The following is a 17,421-nucleotide window of genomic DNA, read 5'->3' as shown; positions in this document are numbered from 1 at the left end:
AGTGGTGTTATCGCTAGTCTATTAAACCAGAGACCCAGATAATGTTTTGGATACCTGGGTATTGAATCCTGCAGGTGGGGGAATTCGAATTCAATAAAAATCTGGATATAATAATCTAATGATGACTACAAAGTCACTGTCAATTCTCAAGAAAAACCTAAATGGTTCATTAATGTCCTTTAGGGAATGGAATCTATCATCTCTACCCTGTCTGGCCTACATGTGACTCCAGACCCATAGCACTGTGGTTCACTCTGAATTGCCCTCTAGACAATTATGGATTGATAATGCATGCTTGTTTAGCTAGTGACACCCATATCCCATGAATGATTTTTTAAATGTTCCCTTTCCCTTTTGTTCCATGGTATGTTCAGTGTCATTTAATCTCTCATCCTTTCTACCCAAACCCAGACATAGCCTTTTGTTCTTCCAACCCCAATTCCCCATTTCAAAGGCACTCGATTTCGAAAAGCCCATAGCGTTGAATATGTTATATTCAATTCAAAAAGTAATGCTGGTTCTCTTCCCATAGTTGTTCACAAGCCAAAGTACTTCAAGCATTTGTTTTAATGTCAGATATCCAGCATGTGTATTTTTTTTTGTTTTTAATTTGTGGTGCCCATAAGAGGTGCAAATGGTTAGTTTGGTTTTGCCTCACTTGTTTCTCTTTCCATCACATTGTATTCACACAGCTGTTCACATGTCCACTGAACATATCCTTTGTTTTGTTACATTATCCATTACAATCCCCTTTGGTTTCTGTATGAAGAAACATTTTGACATTAAACGTTCTCTTCTGCCTTCAACCTATCATGGACCTTCCTCTTTGTTCTTCCAAAGCCTCCCCCTTTCCACTTTATCAAAACTCAAGTTGTTTCTATCTTTCTTCATTTCCAATGAAAGGTTATCACTACCTAAAACATTAGCCCTGCTACCTCCAAAGATGCAATTGAAGCTTCTGAATAGTTTTATATTGATACATTTACTATTTTATTTCTATTGTCACCTCAGTCTATTAAACAATAGTTTATACATTTTCCACATGCAACCATGACCGATAATCTAGACAGTAATTATAATGGCTAATACTGTTGAACATTTCTTGATTGAGCAAGTGCAAAAAACACAATCTCCTAACTAACACAAAGGTTTTTGCAAAGAGCTTCCTTGCAAGTGGACTGCAGTCTAAGACATTGCTTGGTCATAGAGGTTCCATGAAATAATTCCTCACCAGTGATTTTTAAATGGTGAATACTTACGTAATGAAAACTTCAAACAATCATAGTAACAGATTAATTACAAACAATTGAAACAAAACTATTTATCTGGATCATTAATGCCAGAGGGAAAGCTCACTAATTCAGGGGTACATGAAATACAAAAGCAAAATAGAGATGCTGGCAATCTGAAATTAAAAACAGAAACAGTTGACAGCAACAGAGCTAAACAGAGAATCTGTGACCTTAATTTAGAAGTAGGTAACTCTGCTTCTCTCCATATATGCTATTAGACCTGCTATGAATTTTCAGTATTTCATGTTTTTATTCCACAATAGATAAAGTTGTCCACAAAAGAAAGTCACTCACCTTTCCCATCCACAGTACTGCTGACATTTTCTTTGGATCTCTGATAACTTGGATGGAATTGTCATTTGCATCACTCCTTTAACATGCAAGCCTTCCAGAAAAATTGCTCCCTTTTGACAAAATTAAACAAGAAATTGCTCAAATTAATCTTATCAGATTCCTGCCAGTTGGATTAGATTAATTTTACCCCATTTTACATAAACTTTTCAAGGCATCTACTAGAACACAATCTAATTTTATGAGTTCTACGTTACACAAGATTGGAGATGGAGGCTGAGAAGGGTCAGATTTAACCAATCCTTTACCTAACTGATGTATTGTTTAGATTAGAACTACTGATAGGGGTCATTTTTGCAATATTGAGCTGCATTTAATGTTCATTCATCAATAATGAAAAGGCAGTTTGTCTACCATTTTGGCCCATTTACCTTGGATGAACGAATAAGATATACAAACCACTCAAGCAACCAACAGTTTCTGTAGCAGTTAAGATACAAACTCCAAGTGGAAAATGGATGATCTTGATGAGCTAAAATCTATTTTCTTAATCTAGGTTTTCTTCTACTCGGATTTCACCTGTTTAAATCAAACTTCAAACTTATTGATTAATTTAGTAGGGCTATAATCAATAATGGAGAAAATATCTAACAAATTATAGAGATGTAAGCATTATTAATGGATAAATCTAATTTTGATTGGCCTTAATACTCCTCTCCAAATCCTTGCAATCAGATTCTTACCAATTTAATTCGCTCTTTCCTCCTTTTGCATGGGTTGTAACCTGAAGACCCAGGTTCCGAGTCTTTACTGATCCTACATCCGTCATCGTCAACATTTTCATCGTCATCCTCAAAGCACCAATCTGGTCTTTCTGGTGGAGGAGGAGCATCTTCAACCTCACCATAGCGACTAAAAAGCTCTTGCAGGTATTCCCCTTTATAAATGCCAGGAGGTCTGGCCTGAGCAAAAGTAGCAACAGCTGCTTCAATACTAAATAACGAAAAAGTACAACAGTCACTTGTCTTGTGTAAGACAGTGAGCTTAAAATAAATCAACTTGCAACCAAATTTCAATCCCATCACGCTCTAAAAGATCTTCATAAATTAGAACGAGTGTTGATCTCATTCTCCAAAATTCCTGACAACAAAGGAACACACAGCTAGAATACTTGATATCACTAAGGTAATGATTTACTCACAAATCAATGTGGTATCCTGTGTTTAAGACTTCATTTGTTTCACAGCTAACCAAGAAGGAATACTGTAGAAATTTCTATTGTAGTAAACAGTCAACTGGTACTAAGTTTATATCTGAGATTGAGGTCGGAGTTGCATTTAAAAGGATTATAACTGTCTGTTTAATATCATCCAATTTTGTGAAGATGTGTCGGAAACGCATTCAATGCGACTTCACCAATTTGAGTTATGTGTGGTTAGCCTAATGCCTTTTATGCTGTATAGGTATCTGGCAATTATTTTCAAAAAGAATGTAGAAAATTAATATTTGCCTTCGGCCACATGGCTTTAAATTAAAACATGGTTAATAATTGAGGATATTGATGATTTCTTCTAATTCAGAATTCTGTGTAAGTTCCAATAACTTATACGTCACCACAAACACAGAAAGTAACGCTACTGCATGACTGCATCAGTTAATGTGGGGATTTAGAGAGAGTAAAATGCACCGCCCAACAATCAAAAGTAGCCCCCAATGTGAGTTCAAAAAAATGAAAACTTATTTTGTGCCCCAAATTGCACAATGTCTAAAATTGGCATAATACATTTATAAAACTCCAAAGTATCTAACTTTTGAGTAGAAAGCTTTATCTTGCAGCAGTTATTTTGAAACATTAGGTATTATTCCACACAGAGGTGACTATAAAGGCATTTTTTGTTTGCAAATCTTACCAGACATGTTTTAACAGAATTCATTTCATTTAATTTTTTTTTCTAAAACAGCCACAAGTACAAACTCTGGTATCAATCTATTACTGCACAAACTGAGGAAGGAATTCAAATAAAGTTTTAAGGGAAGAAGAATTGGAACACAAAATAATAAGGCTTTTTACTATTTACAAACCATTTAGATCTCTCTATAGACTCCTTGTGTCATCCTCCTTACTTTCCTTGCCACCTAGCTTAGTATCACCCACAAACTTGGCAATAATACATTCATTTTCCACATCCATGTTACTACTACATATTGTAAATAATTGTGGCTCCAACGTGGATCCCTGTTACAGTCCACAAGTTACAGGTTGTCAGCATGAAATTGCTCCTTTTATCCCAACCCTATCTTCTATCAAACTAGCCCATCCTCTCTCAATGATATTACACCACCACCAACACAATGGGTTATTTCTCAAGATGCATTAGGAGCTGTTCCTTATCAAATGCGTTCAGGAAATCCAAATATATTACATCTACTGGTTACCCTTTATCTATCATGCTTATTACCTCCTCAAAAGTACAGTAAATTCATCAGGCATGATTTCCCCTTCACGAAGCCACACTGACTTCACTTGAATATATTATGAGTTTCTAAATGCTCTGTTATAACATCTTTTAGAAAAGATTGCAACATCCACCCAACAACAGACGTTTAAAAAATGGTCTACAGTTCCTTGGTTTTGTCTCCATTTTTTTTTGAAAAAGGCTGCTACATTAGCAGTTTTCCAATCCTCTGGAACTTTTCCAGAATCTATGGATTCTTGGAACATTACTATCAATGCATCAACTATATCTGTAATGACCTCCTTTAAATCCGAAGATTTAAACCCTTTTTATCAGGGACTTATCAGCATTTTGCCACATCAGTTATGTAGGCCGTATATCCAAACCAATAGCAGACTGTATTAAACATACCATTTACCATTTGCAGTGAACAGCATCTGACTGTGCTCAACAAGCTCATACCCACAAGCCTCAGATCACCATGTCCAACATTAGATGCAATTCTGCTATTGGACAACATGTAGTGAAAATGCCTGTGCTAAAAGTTACATCAGAATCTAATATAAGATTGGCAATTGGGCTCTCAGTTTCATTTGGATGTGTTTGGCATGAAGCACATTAACACACAGATCCCTGTTTAATGTAGACACAAAGAATTTGCACATATATTGTACTTTTTTAACTGTGAAAGGTTCATGGAGACTGCCAGTCTCAGCTTCATCCTCCTGATCAATTGAAGTCTACCTGGACCGAGAAACAAGATCGACAGTTAACTGTTCCTGCTGCAAGTCCCTACCAATGATGACCTAATCTCTTCTCACGCTGTACAAATTGGTGTTGACCTTCCAAGTCTGTCTGTTTCTATGTTCCAGTCCTGACTAGTGAAAGACGAAAAGCAATGCTCTCCTTTTAGAAACGTTTGAACTGTGGCATATAAAAAGAAACAAAATACATGCAAACACTTGCGAGGAGTCACCCAGAAAATTGAGAGCTTTCATGAATAAGGAAACTTCTTTTGCATAGATCTGTTGATAATTTAAAATGTATTCCAAATTATGAAACTCAACTACCTCCAATCCATCTTCTCCACCAAGTAAGCACAAATAAGGAATCCAGTTCGATTGAAGCCATGGGTACAGTGTACTCCTGCAAAACACAGATTTATATTAAAAAAGAAAGAATTTATTTTCTTTGTTGAAACCTCCATTTGTAAAGCTTTTCAGTACATGAACAAAATTTAGATATTTGCCCAAGTAAAACACAGTTCTTCAAACAGTCCAGTGGTGGATCCAATGGGCAGCAGGTAGCAGATCTCAGCTTAGAATGCTGCACAGGTGCTAAATAGATCTATGCCACCTGCATGACAAGGATAAGAATAATCAGCCAAGGTTTAACTGCCAATTTCTCTGTTGGGAACTCACATGCGGTGATCTTTGTACAAGGACCGGATGGCATTTCTTCGCAATGCCCACAATCGTAAAATCTGCTAATACTAAATAAGTGAAGACAAGCCACCAGAGATACGAGGCAGTGATCATTATTCATGATTTGGAATGTTGGACTGGAGTGTACAAAATCTCACAACACCAGGTAGGAGTCCACCAGGTTTATTTGGAAGCACTAGCTTTCTGAGCACTGCTCCTTCATCAGGTGGTTGTGACAACATTGTGGAAAGAGCAGCACTCCAAAAACCAGTGCTTCCAAATAAACCTGTCAGACGACAACCTGATGTTGTGTGATTTTTAACTTTATACCTTATTATTCATGGATTCACACTCCAAGAAAAGGAGAACATTAGTGTAAACAAAATAAAATGTAAAGAAGTCAGGGCATAATCAAAATATGTGAAGTCACGACTTATATTGTAAACCAGGAAACATAAATAGAAACTGGAAACAAAAATGTTGCAAGAAGTCATTATACAGCCTTAATCTGAGAAATTTCACTAAGAATTGGGCAATTCCCTTTCACATAGCTCTCCTAAAGAAAGGAAGAATATTGGGAGAGTAAGGTAGGAAATATAAAGAAACCAGTGAATAAAAAAAATAGCAATTTTACCTATCCAGTAATCTCTCAGCCTAATGCATAAGCCTTTATACAGAGCATAAAGATAGCAAAGCATTTTAAAGAAAAACATTTAAAAGTTACCTTTACTGAGTATTTAGTGATCATAATTCATAGTGATCATAATTACTAATGGGATTAAATTATTTTTTGTTATCAGCTCACTGGTCATCAAGATAAGGAATAATTTGTCTACTATTAACTAGTGGTAGCGAATAATTAGGATTTATATTTTGTTGCAGTTGTTTGTCTTCGGCAAATACGTGTACAAAAATGATATTAAAACCAAGATTTGTGACTGTCATTTTCATTCCACAGCATAACAGAGCACTTAAAAAGGAAAATAGTTTCTACCACAACACGAAATGATCAATTTCCCTTCAACATCAACATTGTGCTGATAACATCTTCAACAGAAATAAAATACAAATCCAAAGCTCAGAACACATTTTAAACCTAATGGGGTGGGGGTTGGGCAACAAAAATCTAAAGACACACAGAGTAGGGCAGGTGGGTGGGGGAAAGCAGGAATCGAGAGGCAGAAGGCAGGAAACAAGCAACAAAGAATCATAGAATCAATACAGCATGGAAGCAGGTCATTCAGCCCATCAAGTCCACACCAACTCTCCAAACAGAATCCCAGCCAGACCCACCCCGCTTATCCAATCCCTGTAAACCCCGCATTTCCCGTGACTAATCCACCTTGCCTGCACATCTTTGGACTGAGAGAGGAAACGGAGCACCTGTAGGAAACCCACACAGACATGGGAAGAATGCCTGTATGAAGTGTGCACAGTCACTTGAGGGTGGAATCGACCTTCCCCTGTTGCTGTGAGGCAGCAGTGCTAGCCACTGAGACACATTGCCGTCCAGGTGAAGCGAATGGCGCAAGAGAGTAAAGGAGTCGGATGAAACAGAGAGCAAGCAAGTTAAAAAGAAGCTTTGGGTGAGGCAGGCTAAGGGCAGGACAGGCAGGTAGAAAACTGATGAGGAAAAAGCATAACAGAGAAAAAGACGGACTGAGAGAAGGCAGTGTGAGAAAAGGAGACAGTAGGAAGAAGGCATAGTGAGAACAAGGCAAGGCAAATAGTTTTCCCCAAAAATGTTGTTTGAACTGAATATTAAACAGAATATGTGCTCGCGCTTCAGTGCCTTCAACACCACAGGTCAATATATAATACTAATTCAACATGGGTTAATATACTTTTATATATTAAGATAGCTCAAAATGTACTTAAGATATCCAACATAAAACACATTCAGGGATGGTGAATGCCAATTCTGTTGTTTCTGTGGCAACAGCCAAGATGTCTTTCCAACAGATTTCTATTGATGTTATCGATCACTCAGCTGGAAAGTGTCAGACAGTCACTGTAAAAATTGTCATCTGTCTTAGTAATAGGCATCTCTGTTTCTTTGCAAAGTCCTCTTCCTTCCTAGCATGAAAATACTTTGACAGTTTCCAACAGTGTATCTCTACAAGAAAGAGAAATTACCAAGCTTTCAACCACTTTGCATTTTTCTTCGAAGAATAAGCTTCTATATAGGTTTCTACACATTCAGTCGTACAAATCTTGCTTCATATGGATATATTATCTCAACAACAAAAGGCAAGTTTAAAAAAAAGTAGAGCTCAATATACAGCAAAAGGATTCTTATACCATGCAAGATAAATAGTCATGCTGCAGTGCTTTAGATAGTTCACAGCACATTGAAAAATGAATATTAGTCAGATTTCATTATCCTCATGGCAGAGAAGCAAGCATTAGTCAAGGTTCTATTTAGATTTCTATGAAGTTAAAAAAATGTAGGCATGGATATTGGACATGGATATTGACATCTGCATTCTTTCTCCTGCAATCCATCCCTTCTGAAGATTCATAATAGGAAAACATGATCACACCCAGTCATGTCCACACTCAATAGCCATACACATTCTAGCTGGACAGTGATTGAGTTTACTGGCAATTGATGAAATAGTGTGCATTTGGTTTATTTATGAAATATCAGGGTTGCTAGTAAGGCCAGCATTTATTGCATAACAACAATGTGCCTCAGGAAGTTGGGATAAGTTGCCTCTTGAACCTTGCGAAGTCCATGTGGTATAGGCTTACCCACAGTGCTGTTAGGAAAGAAGCTCCAGTATGGATGCAAGTTTGCTCGCTGAGCTGAAAGGTTCGTTTTCAGACGTTTCGTCATCATACTAAGTAACATCATCAGTGAGCCTCCCGTGAAGCACTGGTGGTATGGTCCGTTTTTTATGTGTTTAGGTTCCCTTGGGTTGGTGATGTCATTTCCTGTTGTTTTTCTCAGGGGGTGGTAAATGGGATCCAAGTCAATGTGTTTGTTGATAGAGTTCCAGTTAGAATGCCATGCTACTAGGAACTCTCACGAGTGTCACTGTTTGGCTTGTCCTAGGATGGATGTGTTGTCCCAGTCAAAGTGGTGTCCTTTCTCATCTGTATGTAAAGTTACTAGAGAGAGAAGGTCATGTCTTTTTGTGGATAGTTGATGTTCATGTACCCTGGTGGCTAGTTATCTGCCTGTTTGACCGATGTAGTGTTTGTTACAGTTTTTGCAAGATATTTTGTAAATTACATTAGTTTTGCTTGTTGTCTGCATAGGGTCTTTCACATTCATTAGCTGCTGTTTTAGAGTGTTGGTGGGTTTGTGGGCCACCATGATGCCAAAGGGTCTGAGTAGTCTAGCAGTCATTTCCGAGATGTCTTTGATGTAGGGGAGAGTGGCTAGGGTTTCTGGACGTCTTTTGTCTTCTTGTTTGGGTGTGTTGCTGAGAAATCGGCAGACTGTGTTCATTGGGTACCCGTTCTTTTTGAATACACTGTCTAGATGATTATAGCAAAGAAAAGTCTTTTCGGCGAATTTGACAGGGTAGACGTGGACAAGTTATTTCCCCTTGTGGGAAAATCTAGGACCAGAGGCACAATTCCAGAATAGGGGATCAAATATTTAAAATAGTGATGAGCACTACTCTCAGAGGGAGGTGAATCTGCAGAGGTCTTTACCACAGACGGATGTCAAGGCTGGGCTGTTCAATATATTCAAGGCTAGGATAGACAGATTTTTAAATTCTGGATTAGTGGTGCTGGAAGAGCACAGCAGTTCAGGCAGCATCCCAGGAGCAGTACAATCGACGTTTCGGGCAAAAGCCCTTCATCAGGAATAAAGCACTTAAATTACTTAAATGTTAAATAAAAGGATCCAGGGCTATGGGGAGATGAGGATTATCAGATCAGCCATGATCTCTCTGAATGGCACAGCAGATTCAATGGAATAAATGGCTTACTTCTGCTACTGTCTTATGGTCAAGATGTTAATGATGGGCAATTCAGCTTTGATAATATTAACTATTATGGGAAAATGGTTAGATTCCCTCTTTTACAGTGAATGACTGTGGCCACCTCTTAGCCCAAATCTAAGTGCTTTTCAAGTCCTGATGCATGCACGATTATTTTAGTATCTGAGGAGTTACAAATACTACCAAATACAGGGCTATCACCAGTGAACCTTCCCATTTCTAATGGACCATAGGGCAGCTCTCATTACAGAATTAATGATTTAACCAGAGGGTCACCATGCCTCATGTTTGGAGAGAGAAACTGAGAATGAAAACCCTTTACGGTAATCTCAGATGGTGTGAGTACTGAAGTCACACTGTTGCTGTCACACTGCATTGCAGACCAGCTATCCAGCCAACTGAGCTAACTAACTTCCCAAATTACAAGTGAACCACCGCTCTTTCGCCGATTGCTTTATTTTAATGTGGAAGCTATACCAGAGTCATAGCAAAGGAACCAGAACACATTCAAAAGTACAAGTTTAAATATACTGCCAGTCTGCATTCATCAAAGATCTACCCATCAAAAATATTTAAAGTGGTAATAATATACTTATACAAGTAGCTGACTGTGTTGCCTTCCCAGTCAGAACCAATTGGCAACACTACAAAGAGGCCATCTCGAGGTAATTTAAGTGAATTTATTAGCATTTCCACAGCAAAAGCTATGCTAAATAATAACACTATAATAAGTACAAAATAGGTCCCCAAACTTTAATAAGCTGGCTTCAAAAAATGGTGTCCATACAGCTAGGCAATATGATAATTTTATTATTCAACAAGTGATGAATGATGTATTTTATGTAACATTTATATGTTTTCCCTCTTCACCCCTCATTCACAACTCCACAGCTTTTTATCCAATACACGACAGAAAACATATATACTTGATATAATATTTCCACCCACAACGAGTTGGCAGTAGTTTGCACAGAAAGTACACACAAATGTTATCACAAACTATTTTAGGTTGTTGAAAGCAAGTAGCAGGTCATTCAAGTTTCATGGAAATAAAATATGTGGAAGATTTATACAGTGGTACTTTCCACCTACTATTGTAGGTGAAGAGGGAAATAGAATACAGAAAATTAAAATACTGTAATTCAACTGGAGAAAACTCTACAAATGCCAGGTATGGTGCAACAAAAAAAAGGCAAACTTACAGACATTTGCTTCATTCAGCTCCAAAAAGATGATTACAAAGCAGCATTAACAAGAACTTAATTGGAATGAGGAACAAAGGAACAGCAAGCAGGCCTTATATCTTCCCAACACAGTTGCAGCAGGGCTGATTTTACATCATTCAATTTACCAGTCATTGCTGATTGTATATTTATACATTTATCTAATTAATATCTATAAATCAGTCTAAGTCTTGGAAATTTTCAATTCGTCCGTCCATACACTTTTAAGAAAGCAAGTTATAGGTTTCTATTACTTTGTGCATCAAAAACTGCTCTCTCTCTCTCTTAAGTGACCCAGCTCTAATTTTGTACCATTGTTCTGGACTCCACTACCAGAGGTAACTGCTTGCATCAACCATGTTGAATAATTTGGTTATTATAAAGCATCTTCATAAAGTCATCCCTCAACTTGTAAATCTATAAATGTAAATTATATTCATAATTAATCCTCTAATTACAGGCAATATCCTGACACATTTCCACTACACCTCTTGAAATACCAATATAATTTTTCCTCGATTTTGTGCCTAAAACAGATTGCAGTACTTCAAATGGAGTCTGAACAGAACTCCACATAAGTAAAGCACCATTTAACGCTCCATTCATTTTTGATTACTTAGTAAAGTAGCCTTTAGTGCATTGATTTAGCCACACCTCCTAGATTCTTGCCATTAAAAAAAATTGCTTTTCAGACCTGAAGTGGATGATCCAGACTTCCACATATCTGCCTTGTTTGCCAAGTCTCAGTGGTCTGTTGCAGCTTCCTGCTTCCTATTTTACAATTTATCATGCTTTTCATTGTCATCAATCATTGGATGTAGTGTTATTTTTTCATTGAAGAATATGAAGATTATATACAATTATTGTTTATATTTAGAATTGGAGGCAACACTGAGATCTGGATCACTAATTGGGATTTATTGGAAATTTCAATCTCTAATTGGCAAGCTGTGACAAATGGTGTTTCATAATTCCACTTACTTCTTCCCAATGACTTAAGTTATAAAGCTCCCCTTTACCACTACTGTAAATTATTAACATTGTTGCTCTCCTTTTAACAATTTGAAGATCCTACAAGCTCCCAGTCATGCTCAATTTTACCAAGGTCTCTTCAATGGCAACAATATTCAGCCAATTCTATGTTTCTATAATGTAAAATAAGTCAACTATAGTCTGTACATTCCTCATACTTCTGGACTTACTGTTTAGATTTTTCCCTCCAAATGATGTAAGATCGTAGAATAGTAAAAGGTAATATTGTAATAGAATTTCAAAATCAAAACAAACTATGTTGTTCCCCATACATACCTATTAATTCCATGGGGTGCTGCATTATGAAATGCTCACACAAACGAATGAACATGTTTGTTACCTCCTCGGTGGGGCACTCAGCATGTCTAAACAAAATAAAATCAAAATCTAGTCATATACACATCACAATGACAACTGTTCAAACCCAAGACAGCTTTTAGTTTTTGCAAACAGTAAATGTTAACCAAGTTCATGTGTCGCCGAATCAATTGTACTTTCAGCTTAACAGATTTTAGTTACAGATTTATAATAAGGAACATTACATATTTATTAAAAGGTTTCCTCAACTTACTAGGTTCAGGTATATCAGCTAACACTAGATTGGAACAATACATTTTGGAAAGTACAAAAAGATTTCAATTTATTAACAAAATAAGGCTGGATTATAACAAAAGATGAATGGCAATTTAAGATTAGAATGTATTGAGCTATACTTATAAACATTGCAACTAAGTTTATTGTACAACAGAATTAGTTCACAGAATGTATGTTGGATAGATAGAGCCTGACATCTAGTGTCAATCAGAGTGTATTACACATTAAGAAGTTGTTAACTTTAACAACATGCATTTATATCACAGCTTTAACATAGTAGAAGTGTTACAAAACAGAATTTGACTCACAGACATACCAGATAATATCAGTGCACATGACCAAACATTTCTGACCAAATGTGTAACTTTTCTTTAATAGGAGCAAAGAGTTTACTATTAACAGGCATGAGAGACAGTTTAGGGAAGGAATATCTCAGATTAAAGTCGTTGACTGCCGAAGACATAGCTGCCAATAATGAAACGATTAAAATCAAGCTTGTGCATGAAATCAGAATTGGAGGAACAAAAATTCAAAGGGCTGCAGAGTATTAAGAGGTTACACGGATGAGGCCAAACAAGGGATTTGGAATCAAGGATGAGAATTTTAAAATCAACGCAGTGTACAACTGAGAATCAACACAGTGCACAACTGAGAATCAGTGAGCTCAGGGATGAAGAGATATGAGACATGTGGCATGCTGGGATATGGGTAGCAAAATTTTACACATGAAATAATATTTAAATAAATAACTAGCAAAAGATTCAGAGTGATTTCTGCTAACTCCAGTGTCCATGTATGGATACAGTCTCCTCACTCAGGTATTCATCCAAACTTTCAGAAAAGAAAAAGTTCAGATGCAACATCTGGGCTTGAGATTTTTAAGGCCTGCGACTGAAATCAGGCCATACAAGACCGATAGCCACCCCAATTCACTGTTTTAGGGAACTTAACATTATTAGCATTCAACTTAACGTTGAGCAAATAATTTTAAATGTGACAAATTTTGAACAGTTCCACTGAAGGCAATTAGAAATTGTGTGAAGCTGCCAAAGATTAGCCACTTAATATAAATGCTTCACTCCTTAATTTAAATATTGGTTAAATAACTGTTCTGTTTAAATACTCAATCATTACTGCTCAAAAGGAGCCAATTTGGCCTGATGTTTCTGTGCCAGGTCTCTGAAACAGCAACTGAATGGGTATTAAAGTACACTCCTTGCCCTGTACGCATTCAAAATATTTTCTCTTCAAATGCTGAATAAATTCCTGTTTGAAAGCCACAATTCAATATGCTTCCATCAGGATCTCAGCTATTACATTCCAGATTCTAACTGCTGTTGATGGTTCTCTTCATATTGCCATTGGTTCTTTTGTGACTTAGCCAAATTGGTGTCCTATGGTTCTCAACCCTTCCATCAATAGGAGCAATTTCTAATTTTCTACTCTGTTCTACTCTGCCAGATCTGTAACGGTTTTGAACATCTCTATCAAATCTTCTCAAATCTTTTCTTCCCCAAGTAAAAGAGCTCCCAGTTTCACTAATCCATCTGGATAAGTGAAATTCTGCATATCTGCGGTCATTCCCAGAAATCTTCACTGAAACTTTTCTAATGTCATCACATCCTTCACAGAATCTGATGCCCAGAACCAGAAACCGTGTTGTAAGCAGATTTATTTTTATTTGTTTGTGTACAGCTGTGAACAATGTTAATTCGGCCAATATTTGGGAACAATAAAGAAAGGAATCCCAGTGATCTCAAAGTCAAGGGCCAATTCCCGGAACACCTGCCAAATCTGTGGTCAGAGATGTGGGTCTACGATTGGGTTCATCAGCCATATAAGGACCCAAAGAATCAATCACGAATAACATAAAAGTTCTGAGGTAGACAATTATGGTCGTTAGCAAGTAACTGATGATGACTGACTGTCCTAATTGCCCTTGAGAAGATGGCTGTGAACTGCCTTCTTGAACTATTGTAGTATATGGGTTTTTTGCTAGGAAGGCAGTTCCAGGATTCTAACCCGACCAACAGTGAAGTAACACAAACAAAATTGCAGTTTAGGATGGAGGTAGCCTTTACTAAAGCTAAGCTTGTTTTTCAAGGAAGGAGAGGGAGCAGATGAGCGTAGTGTTGTCTAAGGAGTCTTTTAGTGAAATGCTGCAGTATACTTTGCAGGTGGTGCACACTGCTACCACTGTACATTAATCGTGGTGTGAGTGAATGTTGAAGTGGATGGGGTGCCAATCAAGCCTGGCTGCATTGTCCTAGAAAGCTTCAAGCTTCTTAATTGCTTTTTCAGCTGCATACACCCAGGCAAAGAGGGAGCATTCTATCTCAACTTTACCTGTGCCTCAGACAGGCTTTGGACAGTCAAGAATGAGTTATTTGTTGCAGAATTCCTCGCCTCTGACCTTGTGTTGTAGTCACAGTATATATATGGCTCTTCCAGTTCAGTTTCTGGTCAATGGTAATCCCAGAATGTTGTTAATGAAAGATTCAGCAATTGTAAGACCTTAAGACATAGGGGAAGTAGGAGGCCATCGCGTCTAGCTATTCTGCTCCATCATTCAACAACATAATGGCTGATCTTCTAATCCTCAACTCAACATTTTTCCTCTTAACCTTTGGTTCTGTTACAGATTAATAATCTATCTCAGCCTTGAATACATTTAATTCTGCTGTGACTTTCCCATTCTCTGTAGTATTTTGCATTAAAAAAAATTCACAGATTCACTATCCTCAGAGAAGAAATTCCTTCTCATCCCGGTCCTAAACAGGCAACCCTTGATTCTGAGTTTATACCCTCTGATTCTAAACGCCCCCACATAGGGAAAGAACCTATTCATATTTACCCTGCTAAAAATCCTAAGGTTCATTCTTCTAAACTACAATGAGTATAGATCTAAACTAACCTACTTTTCTACACAAGATGATCCAAGCCCAGATCAACTGAGTAAATACACTCAAGACTACCTCCAATCTCAGTATGTTTCTCCTTAGATAAGGAGTCTAAAAAATGGTCCACATTATTCTGGGTGAGGTCTAACTAGTCTCTGGAAATTTTAGCAAGATTTCCCTATTTTTCTATTCCATATCTATTGACACAAAAGGCCAACAATCCATTTTCCAAACCCACTCAACCTGTATGGTAGTTTTATAACCTATATATAAGGACTCTAAACTCCCTCTACACTGCAGATTTAACTACTTAAGTAATATTAAGCGCCTTTATTCCTGTCAAAATGCATTGGCCGGGGTGGTGAGCGGGAGATTTTTAGTTGCATCACACTGCAAACTTTTGCTAAAGTTTACAGAACTGTAAAGTTATGGAATTTCCATATGAAAGAACTGAAACCAATAAACTGAAACTAAAAGATGAGAGACTTAACAAACAATCCAGGTCTTTTGCAATATATAATTTCAGTTGCATCACACTGTAAACTTTTGCTATAAATTCTATGTCTTACAATCTTATACTCCACAATCACATGATGAAGGAGCAGCGCTCCGAAAGCAAGTGCTTCCAAATAAACCTGTTGGACCAGAACCTGGTGTTGTGTGATTTTTAACTATGATAATATAAAACATAGACAGTTAACCTTCAAATTTTATCATCTAACTTAAAGGCCTTGGGCTTTTATTTCAGAGAAGACAGTTAAAAATGAGCTGGAACACATCAAGATGGGGCCTTCAAAGTCACACGGCCTGAAAAATAGCCACATTCAACAGAAATTTACAAAGGAATGTCCAAACATGGCTAAACCAGTCTACCACCATATCCTTAAAAGACTATCTTAGGGTAATTGCTTGGACATTAAAATCATCATCTGGATTACAACCTTCAAGTTTCTCTTGGCACAAGACTTCTTGATGACAAGTACTACTAGAACAGAAGACCATTCTCCAAAATACTTTGCAGAAAGGATAAATGGGTCTCTAACAATGACCATCCAAACTTTTCAAAATGAACTATGCTCACAAAGCGCCAACAGCCAGTGTTCCCCCTACGCAAGCAGACATGATTAGAAGCTTGTAGTTTAGTTCCAGAACCCAACAACCTCCAGAATCACCAAGGAGTCATCCTTGCAGAATGCAACTAGCTTATGCTGCAATTTCTCAACATGCCAAAAGTTGAAATAAATCAGAGAAAAATGATTTTAAAAATCAAATATTAATAGTACCCTCAATGAAAAGGATTTATTGCAACTTTAAAAAACTTTTTCCAGAAGAACAACCAGCACAACTCCAATAGAACTTGAGGATCAACATTGGAAAGAATAATTTATAAACACAAGAACTGCATTTTTCTCCCACCCCAATTCCACCATCTTAATCCTGCTCGCAAACTTCGATTGCACACTTATGCATGTGTGTTCGTGTTACAGAATTCAAGACTGGTTTTTAACTTTTCAATAAAATTTGTACCTTACTTGAGTGAGTGTACAATAAGCTAATTCCTTAATTTTGATCAACACAAAGCAATCTGTCTGGCTTGTTTCTTTGTATTTTTTAACATACAGTTCATTAAGGAAATGTGAGGAAAAGGACAACTATTTAACATTTTTAAATCACTGTTATATCACCTTTAAAAAGTGAAAAGAAAAGAACTTATGCATCCCACCAGACTTGGTTCTGAAAGGCAAAAGGTAGAAGTGAGGGTGTGGCTCAGCAGACCAGTAGTTCCAGAAACATTACACTATCTCATTGGATAGGTTTACAGTCACCCCATCAAATTCTACCACAATGCCTAGCCCCTCATATCTTATCATCAGCAATGGGATAACTTTGCATGCTAAAAAGTGCTAGATAAATACAAATCTGTTGACATAATGTAAAGAAATCTTTAGTTTATAAAAATATTACCCAAGGCATGAAAAATATTTTCTTGGTCAGTAACGTACGACCACAGTGCATTTGTAACTGTTGGTTTTGACTTTTAAATCACTGAGCCAGAATATTAGAAATAGTCATTTTCTTGTAACTATCTGGACACTATTTGACTCTTTTCTCTTTGTAGGTTTTTAAAAAAATTATTTCTGTTCCCAATTCATTAAATATTTGATTACTTTCAAATTATTTGACTAGATTTCCCCACTTTCCATTACTCAAAATGTCATAGTAGCACAATATTCACATTTCAATTTTTGA

The 17,421-nt window shown here is 37.0% G+C and overlaps 1 protein-coding gene across 4 annotated transcripts in view; it reads right to left on the bottom strand.

Moving 5' to 3' along the window:
• rngtt (RNA guanylyltransferase and 5'-phosphatase) overlaps nt 1-17,421 on the bottom strand; it is a 419,390-nt gene that overhangs the window by 361,619 nt on the left and 40,350 nt on the right. For all 4 annotated transcript variants that reach the window (XM_043686797.2, XM_087982269.1, XM_087982267.1 and 1 more), the window contains exons 4-7: nt 11,954-12,042; nt 5,110-5,185; nt 2,327-2,576; nt 1,587-1,696 (exon numbers count right to left, since the gene is read on the bottom strand). In XM_043686797.2, coding sequence (XP_043542732.1) covers nt 1,587-1,696; nt 2,327-2,576; nt 5,110-5,185; nt 11,954-12,042 — 525 coding nt within the window. The remainder of the gene's footprint in view (nt 1-1,586; nt 1,697-2,326; nt 2,577-5,109; nt 5,186-11,953; nt 12,043-17,421) is intronic.

This window comes from Chiloscyllium plagiosum, unplaced genomic scaffold (genome assembly GCF_037043375.1).
Source record: "Chiloscyllium plagiosum isolate Xiang-an unplaced genomic scaffold, Cpla_swu_hap1 HiC_scaffold_3, whole genome shotgun sequence".
NCBI classification, from domain to species: domain Eukaryota; kingdom Metazoa; phylum Chordata; class Chondrichthyes; order Orectolobiformes; family Hemiscylliidae; genus Chiloscyllium; species Chiloscyllium plagiosum.
The sequence above is the reverse complement of the archived record's forward strand: the minus strand, read 5'-3'. Positions and strand labels throughout refer to the sequence as shown.